Source organism: Pongo abelii, chromosome 5 (assembly GCF_028885655.2).
Source record: "Pongo abelii isolate AG06213 chromosome 5, NHGRI_mPonAbe1-v2.0_pri, whole genome shotgun sequence".
NCBI classification, from domain to species: domain Eukaryota; kingdom Metazoa; phylum Chordata; class Mammalia; order Primates; family Hominidae; genus Pongo; species Pongo abelii.
The window spans coordinates 57,216,154-57,228,479 of record NC_071990.2 but is presented as its reverse complement, the minus strand read 5'-3'; the positions used below and the strand labels follow the sequence as shown (position 1 = coordinate 57,228,479).

General features: G+C 35.8%; 1 protein-coding gene across 21 annotated transcripts in view; it reads left to right on the top strand.

The window, feature by feature from the left end:
* The window catches only part of DST (dystonin), a 482,223-nt gene that overhangs the window by 299,476 nt on the left and 170,421 nt on the right, over window positions 1-12,326 (top strand). For 18 of the 21 annotated variants that reach the window (NM_001133823.2, XM_054556951.2, XM_054556941.2 and 15 more), the window contains 12 exon segments: window positions 626-721; window positions 813-940; window positions 4,296-4,389; window positions 4,697-4,851; window positions 6,191-6,653; window positions 6,739-6,867; window positions 7,023-7,100; window positions 7,182-7,343; window positions 7,430-7,534; window positions 10,392-10,487; window positions 11,274-11,399; window positions 12,030-12,182. In NM_001133823.2, the coding sequence (NP_001127295.2) occupies window positions 626-721; window positions 813-940; window positions 4,296-4,389; window positions 4,697-4,851; window positions 6,191-6,653; window positions 6,739-6,867; window positions 7,023-7,100; window positions 7,182-7,343; window positions 7,430-7,534; window positions 10,392-10,487; window positions 11,274-11,399; window positions 12,030-12,182 (1,785 nt within the window). 21 annotated transcript variants of the gene reach the window in all.

The window sequence follows — 12,326 nt, the reverse complement described above, 5'->3', positions numbered from 1 at the left end:
AGAGGTTCCCAAATTAATGTATACAAACTAGATAGTAATTTAATTACACGGTTGAAACTTCTGTAATAATAGCCCCATCAACTAATAGCATCTACCTTCATTTGTTTAAAAAATCTGTTTAAATTGGCCAATGGGACATTGAAACCAAATTTTAGCCCTTTCTGCTAAGAAGTTTTTTTTTTTTTTGAAGGATAGAACCATGCAATAGAATAGAGTTTTTTTATTCCTTTCTTTATGGGAATTGCTTCAAATTATTTTTCCAAAGACTGAAAGCTAAAGTGCAGCATTTGGGAAGTGCATCTTTTAAAGGGTATGTTTTCTTGTTTGGAGGATGAGAGATTTTTAGTAGAACACTAGTAAACACTGCATGGTTTATTATTATCCAGATCCCCCTGTGGCACTAAATCATGGCTCACATCAATAATTACACCCTCATCAAATTTTAGATAACCCACGTCACCAGCTGGGTGGAAATTGGTATTGTCTTTGAGTGTCAGTTTAACAAAGGAATTCCACTGACTGCATATGATACAGTATATAATAACACTTGAAGTGGTGGCTTAGTGAGATAATGAAAACAAATCTTATAAGTTTTGTCCTTAATTTCTTGTCCTTTATATTTTAGGCACTTTATAATCAGTATTTACAGTTTAAAGAAACAGAAATTCCACCAAAGGAGACAGAAAAATCAAAAATTAAACGTCTATATAAATTATTAGAGGTAAGCTCAAATTTGCTGTATTGTCAAGCATAATCTTTGTTATGTTTTGTTTTCATTTTTGCTTCACATTAAAGTTTTTTGTTTTCTCAAGATTTGGATAGAATTTGGACGCATCAAGCTCCTTCAAGGTTATCATCCAAATGACATAGAAAAAGAGTGGGGGAAACTCATTATTGCCATGCTTGAGAGAGAGAAGGCCCTTCGTCCAGAAGTAGAAAGGTAGGCCAGAGGTGTTTTCTGCTATGAATATCAAGTGGGGAGGGGCCCTTTGTGTTCTTGTGAAAGAACTTAAGTTAAACCTCTGTTTACTTGGCCTTGGATAAGTCACTTAATCCTTTTGATCCTCCGTTTTCTTATCTAGAAACTCTTCTAAGAGATTTTAAGGAGTCAATCAGTGAAGTAATGTATATAAATGACCGGCTAGGCTGGATTGGTATGTGAAGTCTCATCTAATAAGGCTTTACAGTTTTAAAACTAGTCAAAATTACTTGTAATTTCTCATATTGACCTTAAGTCACCAGGGCCTAGATCTAAAAGCTTATAGGTCAACAACTGAATTTATTTCTTATTACATTTTTTTGCTATAGTTCTGTTTCCAAGGGGCAGTGGAAACCAAAATCTAGCTTGTCTTCATTTAAAGGGTGTTGGATGGCATCTAGAACACACTCAGTAAATGTTAGTTCAGGTTCCCTTTCTGCCACGCTTCTACAAGTGCATTTACTCCATGAAATCATCACTAGCTCTTTGTCATTTTGTCTCTCACTACACCCAGTTGCCCAGGAAGGTACCATCTAGTCTTCAGGAAATGTTTGTTGGATGAGTTTGTCTCCGTTACAATCTTAACCTGGTACCTGGGAATTGTGATCTGTGTTCCTCATTAGCCATGAGGTCTATAGGACCTAAACCTTGCAGGGTGTATTAGTCCATTCTCACGCTGCTAATAAAGACATATCTGAGACTGGGTGGTTTATAAAGGAAAGAGGTTTAATTGACTCACAGTTACATATGGCTGGAGAGGCCTCACAATCATGGTGGAAGGCGAATGAGGAGCAAAGTCACATCTTACATGTCAGCAGGCAAGAGCTTGTGCAGGGGAACTCCCATTTATAAAACTATCAGATCTCTTGAGACTTATTCACTACCATGAGAACAATATGGGGGAAATCGCCCCCGTGATTCAATTATCTCCACCTGGCCCCACCCTTGACACATGAGGATTATTACAACTCAAGATGAGATTTGGGCGGGGACACAGGCAAAGCATATTACAGGGTAAGGCCTGTGTGGTCAGACACACCTCTCCAGCCCCCTTGCTCTCTGCACAGCAGCCACACTGGCTGCCTTACACCTAAACATTCTCAGATCACAGCTCCAACATTATTTTCTCGAGAAACTTTCCATGGTTTCCTAGGCTAGTTCAGATATCTTGCTTAGAACTCTCATGTTTACATGTATTGTTCCTTCATAGTGCTTATCTTGGTTGTATTTTTATATTTATTTCTGTGATTGCTTAAGTCTTGCCTATTCCACAGATATGAGCTCCAAGAATGTGGAGAGAAACCCTTGTTTTTTTTCTGTCCCTTGCGTTGCCAATGCTTTACACAGCGCCTGACACACATTAGAGGTGCTCAGTATTGTCATATTCTCTGTGCCTTACACATTGACTTCAAGATTCACCATTGTGAAATAATGCATAAGATAAATATATGAGAGCATGTCTAACCTGTCAGTCCTTTATTAAATTACTGATTACATTTATGTTAAAGTGTAATAATATGTGTACATAACTGGATTATTAAAACCACAACAAGCCAGAAATATACAGGATGCAGCTTTTACGGAAAAGGTAATTCTGAGTGATTGAAATGAGATACTATGTTAATTATTTGAAATAATGGAAAAGTATTCCAGAGGATACAGAGTAGATTTTTAGTCATCAGAACAGTAGCTGAATTTTAAGATGTGTTCATAAAAGAAAGCAGAGTGGTTGAGAGTTCAGGGCCTAGAAGCCGCTCAATTTTATATTAGATTATTAGCTCAGCCTGCAAAGTTGTATGATCTTAGACAAGTTCTTTAACTGTCTAAGCCTCAGTTTCCTCATTGTAAACAGGATGTAATAGTGCCTACTACATTGGGTGGTTATGAGTATGAGATGAGTTATGTATCTAAAATGATTAATTTCTTGCACATAATAATTACTTAATAAATGCCAGGTGCCACTGTTATTGTTTTGAGCTATTCTGTTCACTCACTATATTTGATGTGGCACTCTCACACTTGATCTTAGCCAAAAAGCCAAGAAGCAATTGGTGTGGCACTCTCAAATTTCCCCTTTCTTGACCCCTGAAAAGAAAAATATCTATTCTTAGAGTGGAGAAGTAACAGTATTATTGGAGGTAGGAAAATATTTAGGAAGCTGGTTGGATAAATGCCTTCATGTTTCTTCATGCGAATTTTTTGGCATTGTCTATGTATTGCGAATAATAGCTATGTGGCATGGAAGTGTATGAAAAACAAATGGGAAAGAGCCAGTGTTCTTATGCCATGTAATATCCTATAGAATGGAAAAACAAGCACAGACAAATTAAATTTGTAAGCATTGCATCAGTATTCTACTTGGCACTTTATAGTAAGTTTAGAAGTAACATTACTGGGAGCGTGTCATATAAAGAAAGGTAAATGGATACTTTTTCCATTAATTTAACCTAATAAACAAATGACATGGTGGTTAAAATGGAAGGGTACTTTGCTTCTCATCAAATTCATTTGTTTATAGGTACTTCATAATTTCTAGCTGTTTGCCTTCCTTGCATTATTCAGCACAGACCTGGTCTTTTGCAGAAGTCAGACTATGATTGGATATTTGTGTTCTTTTAGCTAATGATTGGTATTGCCAGAGTAATGTTTACTAGTTGTCCTGGACATCTGTGAGGCATCTGAGTTGTTTTTTAGGTGGTTGCAATTGGATGACTCTTAGTGCAAATATTTGGCATATCCTTTCCAGTGACGCCCAATCTGCCTGCTTTGTTCATACTTGTAGGGTTTTAATACAAGCTACAAAAGGCAAACCTCAGCTAGCAAACGAATGGCTTTAGGCTAGATTCTTTTGAATAGTTATCAGCATATTATTTGCTATGTGTTGCATATGCATGTTGAAGCATATTTAAGGAGCCACTAAAAGCTGTAATATTCAGCTACCACTTTTCACCGTTAGAAGTAGAGCTTTTTCCAGACCTCCTTTTAGTCTACTTTGAAAGGTGAAAGAAAGAACATCGTTTCAGGAATAAAAATGCACAGTAGTAGTTATAGTTACCGTAGCAGTGATTCTGTGTTCAGTAACACTACCAGCACTCGAACCAGTCTTGATTCAAATGAAAATCTGCTCTCGGTTCATTGTGGTCCAACACTGATCAATTCTTGCATTAGCTTCGGCAGTGAATCCTTTGATGGACACAGGTATTGAATCATTGGTGTGGGATTGTGTTTTAGTTTTTGATGGGCAGCACTTTTCAGGAATGGCGAGCTCTTTGACTTCAAAGGGAGAAGCTTTATTTTATTTTGTCTCATCTTTTAGGTTAGAAATGTTGCAACAGATTGCCAACCGAGTTCAGAGGGACAGTGTCATCTGTGAAGATAAACTAATTCTTGCTCGAAATGCTCTTCAGTCTGTAAGTTAATTTTAGGAGCCATTGGGGTTGTGGTAGAGGAGTCACTGTGCGTTTGGATGAACTAAAACTTTTGCATAATGTTTGGTTGATTCTTGGTAATACTCTCCACTGAAACTTAAAGTTTGTTAAAGATTATGATTGGTGTTTGCTCTCTGAGAGACAAGAAGAGGGAAAACGTATTTTTGAACCAACAAGGAAAACTAAAGAAAGCCCAAGTAGGCTTCTGTTCCAATATTTGATGTTTTATATTTCAGGTTGTTTTGAAACTTGTTTCACAGAATTAATACTGAGTTCTTTTAAAATACAGGATTCTAAAAGATTAGAATCAGGAGTGCAGTTTCAGAATGAAGCAGAAATTGCTGGGTATATACTTGAATGTGAGAACCTTTTACGCCAGCATGTAATTGATGTACAGATTCTTATTGATGGAAAATACTACCAGGCAGAGCAATTGGTACAGAGGTAAGAGTGCTACTTATTCTTCCTCTGTCCTTTTTTTATATAACTGTTTCATGGGCATTTGAAATAGGAATGTAGAGTATGAAAATTTTATGAAATATATTTCTTTGCTCTTTTTTAGTTGAAAATGTGTGTCACATTTTTATATATTTTGGTGTTTAAGTAGGTATTTGTCTTTTAAAGATTAGCAATAAAAAAATATTTTATGGTGTGTATAATACTGCTGCAGTAACTAACTCGTTAAAATGAATACCCTAGATATATATATGTTACATGAATACATTTACATACATTTAAAGTATTCACGGATGTTTGAAAGAGAAAAAAATCTAAGAAAAGTGTCTGTGTTTTGTTTTTTGAGATGCAGTTTTGCTCTTTCATCCAGGCTGGAGTGCAGTGGTGCGATCTCGGCTCACTGCAACCTCTGCCTCCTGGGTTCAGGCGATTCTCATGTCTCAGCCTCCCTAGTAGCTGGGATTACAGGCACCCGTCACCATGCCTGGCTAATTTTTTGTATTTTTAGTGGAGACAGGGTTTCGCCATGTTTGCCAGGCTGGTCTTGTACTCCTGACCTTAAGTGATCCACCTGCTTCGGCCTCCCAAAATGCTGGGATTATAGGCATGAGCCACCGTGCCTGGCCAAAAGGTGTAATTTTTAATTCAGCTTTTTAGTTTTCTGTTTATCCTATTATGAAAATGTACGTAACAAAATCTTGGAAGAAAATATGTGTATAAAAACTTTTATCACTGAGAAGTGTGTGTATGGGGGTAGTAGGTATGGAATATTTCAGGCTATAGTTTCTCTCTCTCTCTCTCTCTCTCTCTGCGTATGTGTATGAATATGTAAATGCAAAAATTTTAAATGATCCTTTGACTCAGTAATTTCACCTTTAGTAATCTATAGTAATTCTAAATATGAAAAATATATACATAAATGTAAAAATGATCATATTATGCTATAGTAATTGTATACATTATAAAACATAGTTATAAAGACAAATAAGATTGAAAGTCCTCATAGTACAGTGCTCATTGAAGAAAATCATGATGCAAAATTTTACCAATGTGATTACAGTTACCTCCTCGTTGTTCTTGTTTATATTTTTGAGCCGTTTAGGCGTACTGAAAAATTGAGTGAAAAATACAGAGTTCCCATATGCTCCCTTATACTTTCCTCTTCCCCTGTTATTTACATCTTGCATTAGTGTGACACATTTGCTAAAACTGATAAGCCAATATTGATACATCATTATTAACTAAAGCCTATAATTAACATTAGAGTTCACTCTTTGTGACAAGTGCCTTTTATATTTCACCTTATCCCTTTGGATTTTCTTTTCAGGGTTGCAAAACTGCGTGACGAAATTATGGCCTTAAGGAACGAATGTTCTTCTGTGTACAGCAAAGGACGCATGCTGACAACAGAACAGACAAAGCTCATGATATCAGGAATCACTCAAAGTTTAAACTCAGGATTTGCACAGACCTTACACCCTAGTCTGACCTCAGGGCTGACCCAGAGTTTAACACCTTCCCTAACCTCTTCTAGTATGACTTCCGGCCTGTCATCAGGGATGACTTCCCGCCTGACTCCATCTGTCACTCCAGCTTATACACCTGGTTTCCCAACAGGATTAGTTCCAAATTTCAGTTCAGGAGTAGAGCCAAATTCATTGCAAACTCTGAAGTTGATGCAGATCCGAAAACCCCTTCTAAAGTCTTCTTTGCTGGATCAAAATTTAACAGAAGAGGAAATCAACATGAAATTTGTTCAGGATCTTTTGAATTGGGTTGATGAGATGCAGGTAAAAAAATGTTTACTTTACCTGAGTGTTTCAGTCTTTATTGTTATCAATTTCTTTTTTAAACTTAGTGTTTTACTGTTTGAAGGTACAACTGGACCGCACTGAGTGGGGCTCAGATTTGCCAAGTGTTGAAAGCCATTTAGAAAATCATAAAAATGTTCATAGAGCTATTGAAGAATTTGAATCTAGCCTCAAAGAAGCTAAAATCAGTGAGGTATGTGAATTTAAAATTTGTATATATTTCATTTTAGTTTACTCTTGTTTTACTTTTTACATGAAGACCCTGTAAATCAATAATAGATACATTAAGTGTGAGTCAGAATTCCTTCAGATTCCTGACTGGAGTGTCTTTTTAATCTCATGTTATAGATACAAATGACAGCACCTCTTAAACTGACTTATGCAGAAAAGTTGCACAGATTAGAGAGTCAGTATGCAAAACTCTTGGTAAGTTTTTTTTTTAAACCTTCTGTCCCTTATCTATATTTGGCAAAAACATGATTCTTATGATGATTTTCCTTACTAAAGAATACATCCAGGAATCAAGAACGGCACCTTGATACACTCCATAATTTTGTAAGTCGTGCGACTAATGAACTTATTTGGTTGAATGAAAAAGAAGAGGAGGAAGTTGCTTATGACTGGAGTGAGAGAAACACCAACATAGCTAGGAAAAAAGATTATCATGCTGTAAGTACACCCTTTGTACTTGCATACTAGGGTTGCATTTTAGGTTTATATATTTTTCTAACACACTTCTTAATTATTTCTTGAAGGAATTAATGAGAGAACTTGATCAAAAGGAAGAAAATATTAAATCAGTTCAGGAGATAGCAGAGCAGCTACTTCTAGAAAATCATCCAGCCCGGTTAACTATTGAGGTAAAGCTGGAAAGTGTAACGGTGTTGGTTGAATATTGATATGATTATTTCCCTTCAGATTCTTTTATTGCTGAGAAGTTGAAAATTACAAGCCATCTAACTTTTATTAAAACCTGGCTCAAAAATGTTTCTGACAAATTGTACTGATTGCCTTCAGTTCTCCGGCTCTAAGTATGTCACCCATCACTTAGAATAAAAGTACCCTTGTCAGCCTCTGTGGCTGAGAAGATGTATTGCTGTAAATATGACGTACCTTCTCTGTACAAGCATTGCCGTATTATTTATTTCTGATTGTGTAACATTGCACAAGTGACATAGTATTGCTAAGCCTCATTTTCCTACCAAGAATGGGAGAGATTACGTCTAATCCATAGAGTTGTGATGAGAATAAGAAGGAAATAATTTACTCTTACTGCTTAGTATAGTTTTTGATACATTATTTGTTCTCAAAAAAATACCAGCTGATTTTTTTTGCAGCTGATGGTTATGATTCAATTTAATACTTTTATTTATGCTCTGGTTTTGTGAGGTGTATTGGGACAGCATCCTGACAAGGCTTTATAATGTGCAGTGAACATTTCAAATTCAGAAGTGGAAAATTGAGATGGGATTTATCAGGTTGCCTGTGCAGTTGGGACAATGTTTTAAATTGTATATTAGACGGAGTTAGGAACTTTCTGAATGGAGGATGGGGGGATTATGTAAGAAAGTAGGGATTGTCACACATGGGCAGTCAGATGTGATATTTTGCCAGAGGAAAAAAAATGATGCTTGTCCTGAAAGTTGTCATGCTTCAGACTCGCAATTGAGGAAAGGAATCTGATAGATTCACTGAAATCATAATAACTCAAAAGATTAGTACAATTCTAGGCTCATCAGGAAGTTTTAGGGATGTTATGTATGATCTTTTATATAAAATACGGTTTTGTGTCTACATGAAATGTCACATATGAATGTTAAAAATGTAGAAGAGTAGGGAATCTTTAGGGAAAGGAAAGTAGAGTAATGGAGGGCCTGGGATGTGGTTTTGTACACTAATACACTAAAAAGAGAGTATTTCTTAGGGTAGAGAGATGAAAACTGTTAGGAAATACTACTATGGGCCAAAAATTTTGATGGGAATGGAACATGTGAATGTCACTCTGATCACTTTTACGTAGAAATTATAATTTAATTAATAAAAAATTTCTTAAGAAGTAAAATGAAACCTTAGTCATCTTTATGATCCCATTGGCCTGTCCTGTGTCTTGTTTGGGTACATGGATAATGTTTAGTTAATTATCAATACTGTTTCATATTTTATATAAAAAAAAATGATACATCTTTTATAGCCAATTTGCTGAAAGTAGCTTAATTTGAGGTAGAATATGATCATGATATGTTGCCAGATATTCAGTGCTGCATCATACATTCCATTCGGGAGGCCTGCCTAAGTATAGCTCAGCAGGAATGAACTTTTCCAGAAGGAGGGAAAATGACAGGCTTACTTAAAATAGTCATTAAAGCATCTCAAGTGCCCTCTTCTGGAAATCAGTGAATTGCACCTTAAATAGAAAAGAGTATTTCATGTTTCCTTAAGGAAGTAGGTATCCTTTCTACAATATTGTTTACCCTCATGAAAGATACACTCTCTATTAAATTAGAAAGTTCAAGAAACACATTTTTAAAATAAAAATTCCTAGTATTATCATCATTATAATTCCAGAATTACACCGATTTGGGATTTTCCACCCTCACCAAACCTCATCCCAGCAAAAACAGAGAAACCGACATAACCATATATTTCTGTGTTAGAAGGTATATCACACTTCAGGGACTGTTGTGGGTTGGGGGGAGGGGGGAGGGATAACATTGGGAGATATACCTAATGCTAGATGACGAGTTGGTGGGTGCAGTGCACCAGCATGGCACATGTATACATATGTAACTTACTGCACATTGGGCACATGTACCATAAAACCTAAAGTATAATAATAATAATAATAATAATAATTACAATAAAAGAAAAAAAAAAAAGAAAAAAAAAAAAAAAAGAAGGTATATTTTATGATGTAGCACTGTAAAAATTCAGAGAAAGGAGAGATGAATGTGCCACGAAAGAAATCATATTGGAGGATTCCACAAAGCAGATGTAAGAGTTGGTGGCAAAGGAGTCAAGTGTTGGTTTTGTAAATAGGAGGGATAGCTTGCATTTATTTTAGTTTTTAAATATTTTTTCCCCGTAGTCCGAGTTAATTTTTTTCTTATATTTTAAGAAGAAATTTCAAGAAGTTTAAAATTGAAAAGAAATCAACTGGAGTGGTTTAAGAATTTATATTTAAACTTTAGGACTGACTTTGTACAAGTGAGAAGTCTTAGATAAGAGGAAAATTTTACTGCCTTGATTTTCTTGTTTTTTGTTTGTTTGTTTGTTTGTTTTTGTTTTTTGAGGTGGAGTTTCACTCTTGTTCCCCAGGCTGGAGTGCAATGGCGCAATTTTGGGTCACTGTAACCTCCGCCTCCTGGGTTCAAGCAATTCTACTGCCTTGGCCTCCCGAGTAGCTGGGATCACAGGTGCGTGCCACCACACCTGGCTAATTTTTGTATTTTTAGTAGAGACAGAGTTTCACCATGTTGGCCAGGCTGGTCTTGAACTCCTGACCTCAGGTGATCCACCTTCCTTGGCCTCCCAAAGTATTGAGACTACAGGCGTGAGCCACCATGCCCAGCCACTGCCCTGATTTTCAAGTCTTATTCTGCCAAAACAATTGGTCATCTATTTAGATGGTAGAGTTAGCATTTAGAAGCATCGGTATCAAAAGGTATGTGTGCCTTATTTCTCCCCAGTCAGTTATGATGGCTCTGTTTTATCTTTAAGGCCTACAGAGCAGCAATGCAGACGCAGTGGAGCTGGATCTTACAGCTCTGCCAGTGTGTGGAGCAGCACATAAAGGAGAACACAGCATATTTCGAGGTATGTGAGTAGAATCATAACTTCAATAGATGGTATTGTGATTTTGGCTAACTTGCAGGAATCTTTTTCATAATTTATTATTAGGGTAACAATGTGTGTGTGTGTATATATACACATATATACACATACATATACATATATACACACACATTGTTATATATATATGTGTATATACGTATATATATGTGTGTGTGTGTGTATATATATATGTGTGTGTATATATATATATATATATATATATATATATATATATATATATATAAATGTGAATTGTTTTCTTTGTAGGCCGGAAGAGTTGGTTTTATGTCCTATGAGATAGATTGAAGTATTCTGTTAATGCAGGAATCCTTTAAAAGTTCTTAAGATATCATAAAATCTTTATTCTATTCTACAAATGTGTCTCTTATTTAGGAACTGTTTTCATATAGAGAATCAACCATCTATAACCATTAAACTTCTAAAACCATGGAAGTTTTTAAGTATTCTTGGAATTTCACTCCTACTTAAAAATTGTTTAAATCCTGATTTAAAACGGACCTTCAGCCAAAATAATAGAGAGCCAAAACATCATATAAGCTTTGGACACTTAGTATGTTCATTCATAACTATTCAACTTCAAGGGTTATTCTTTGGTCCAAGGAAGGATGTGACTATTAAGCTATCTTGTGCTTTTATTCTCTTCTCACTTATGAGGGGTACACATAGGACCTTGGTATTGGAGTGTGACAACTGTGTGCTTTGCTGGTATTTAACATACTTTAACTGCCAGGTTTCATCTTTCCTTAGTTTTTCAATGATGCCAAAGAAGCTACTGATTACTTAAGGAATCTAAAAGATGCCATTCAGCGGAAGTACAGCTGTGATAGATCAAGCAGCATTCACAAGCTAGAAGACCTTGTTCAGGAATCAATGGTACTAATACAAAACCTATGCATTTTATAAGTATGCATAAGTGATTAGATTAGTGTTTTATATGAGCAGAACTTTGTATTTTATTGGCACTCTTGATATTTCCCACTAATTCAGTTACACATTTGCACATTCAGTTTTAGTATTCTTTTGGCAACAAATACAACAAAAGTGTTTTTTTTATGTGATAGCTTTGATATTTTAAGATGGTTTTTAGTGTCATGTGTGTGTGTATGTGTGCACATGTGTGTTTAGTCATTTTGCAAATACTTTTTAAGTTCTTAATATATCCTGGGCACTGTTTTTAGGTTCTAGAGCTACAGCAGTGAACAAAGCAGACAAGAATCTCTACCTTTGTGGTGCTTACATGCTAGAGAGGGAGTTAGACAATAAACAGAATAAATAAGTAAAATTTGTATAGTATGTTAGGTAGCGTGAATGCCAAAGAGGAAAAAGAAAACCAAACAAATCAAAGAAAGGAAGAGGGATACAAGATGGGGTGGAGGGGGAAGGATTGAAAATTTAGACTAGGTAGTCAGAGAAGACTTTTCTGATGAAGTTTAATTTGTGTAAAGTGCTGAAGGCATGGAGAGTACGGGTCTTTTACGTCTTAAAATTCACTGTATTACTTAGGAAGAGAAAGAAGAACTTTTGCAGTACAAAAGCACTATAGCAAGCCTAATGGGAAAAGCAAAAACAATAATTCAACTGAAGCCAAGGAATTCTGACTGTCCACTCAAAACGTCTATTCCAATCAAAGCTATCTGTGACTACAGACAAATTGAGGTACTTATAACTCCTAGAAACAGACCAGTTTCTGTCATTATTCATATATTTTATAAATGAGATCATATTGCTAACTAGTGATCAAGATTTCCCCCCTCATAAAACAAAAAAATTCCAGGATTGAGTATGGAAAACAGTTAACAG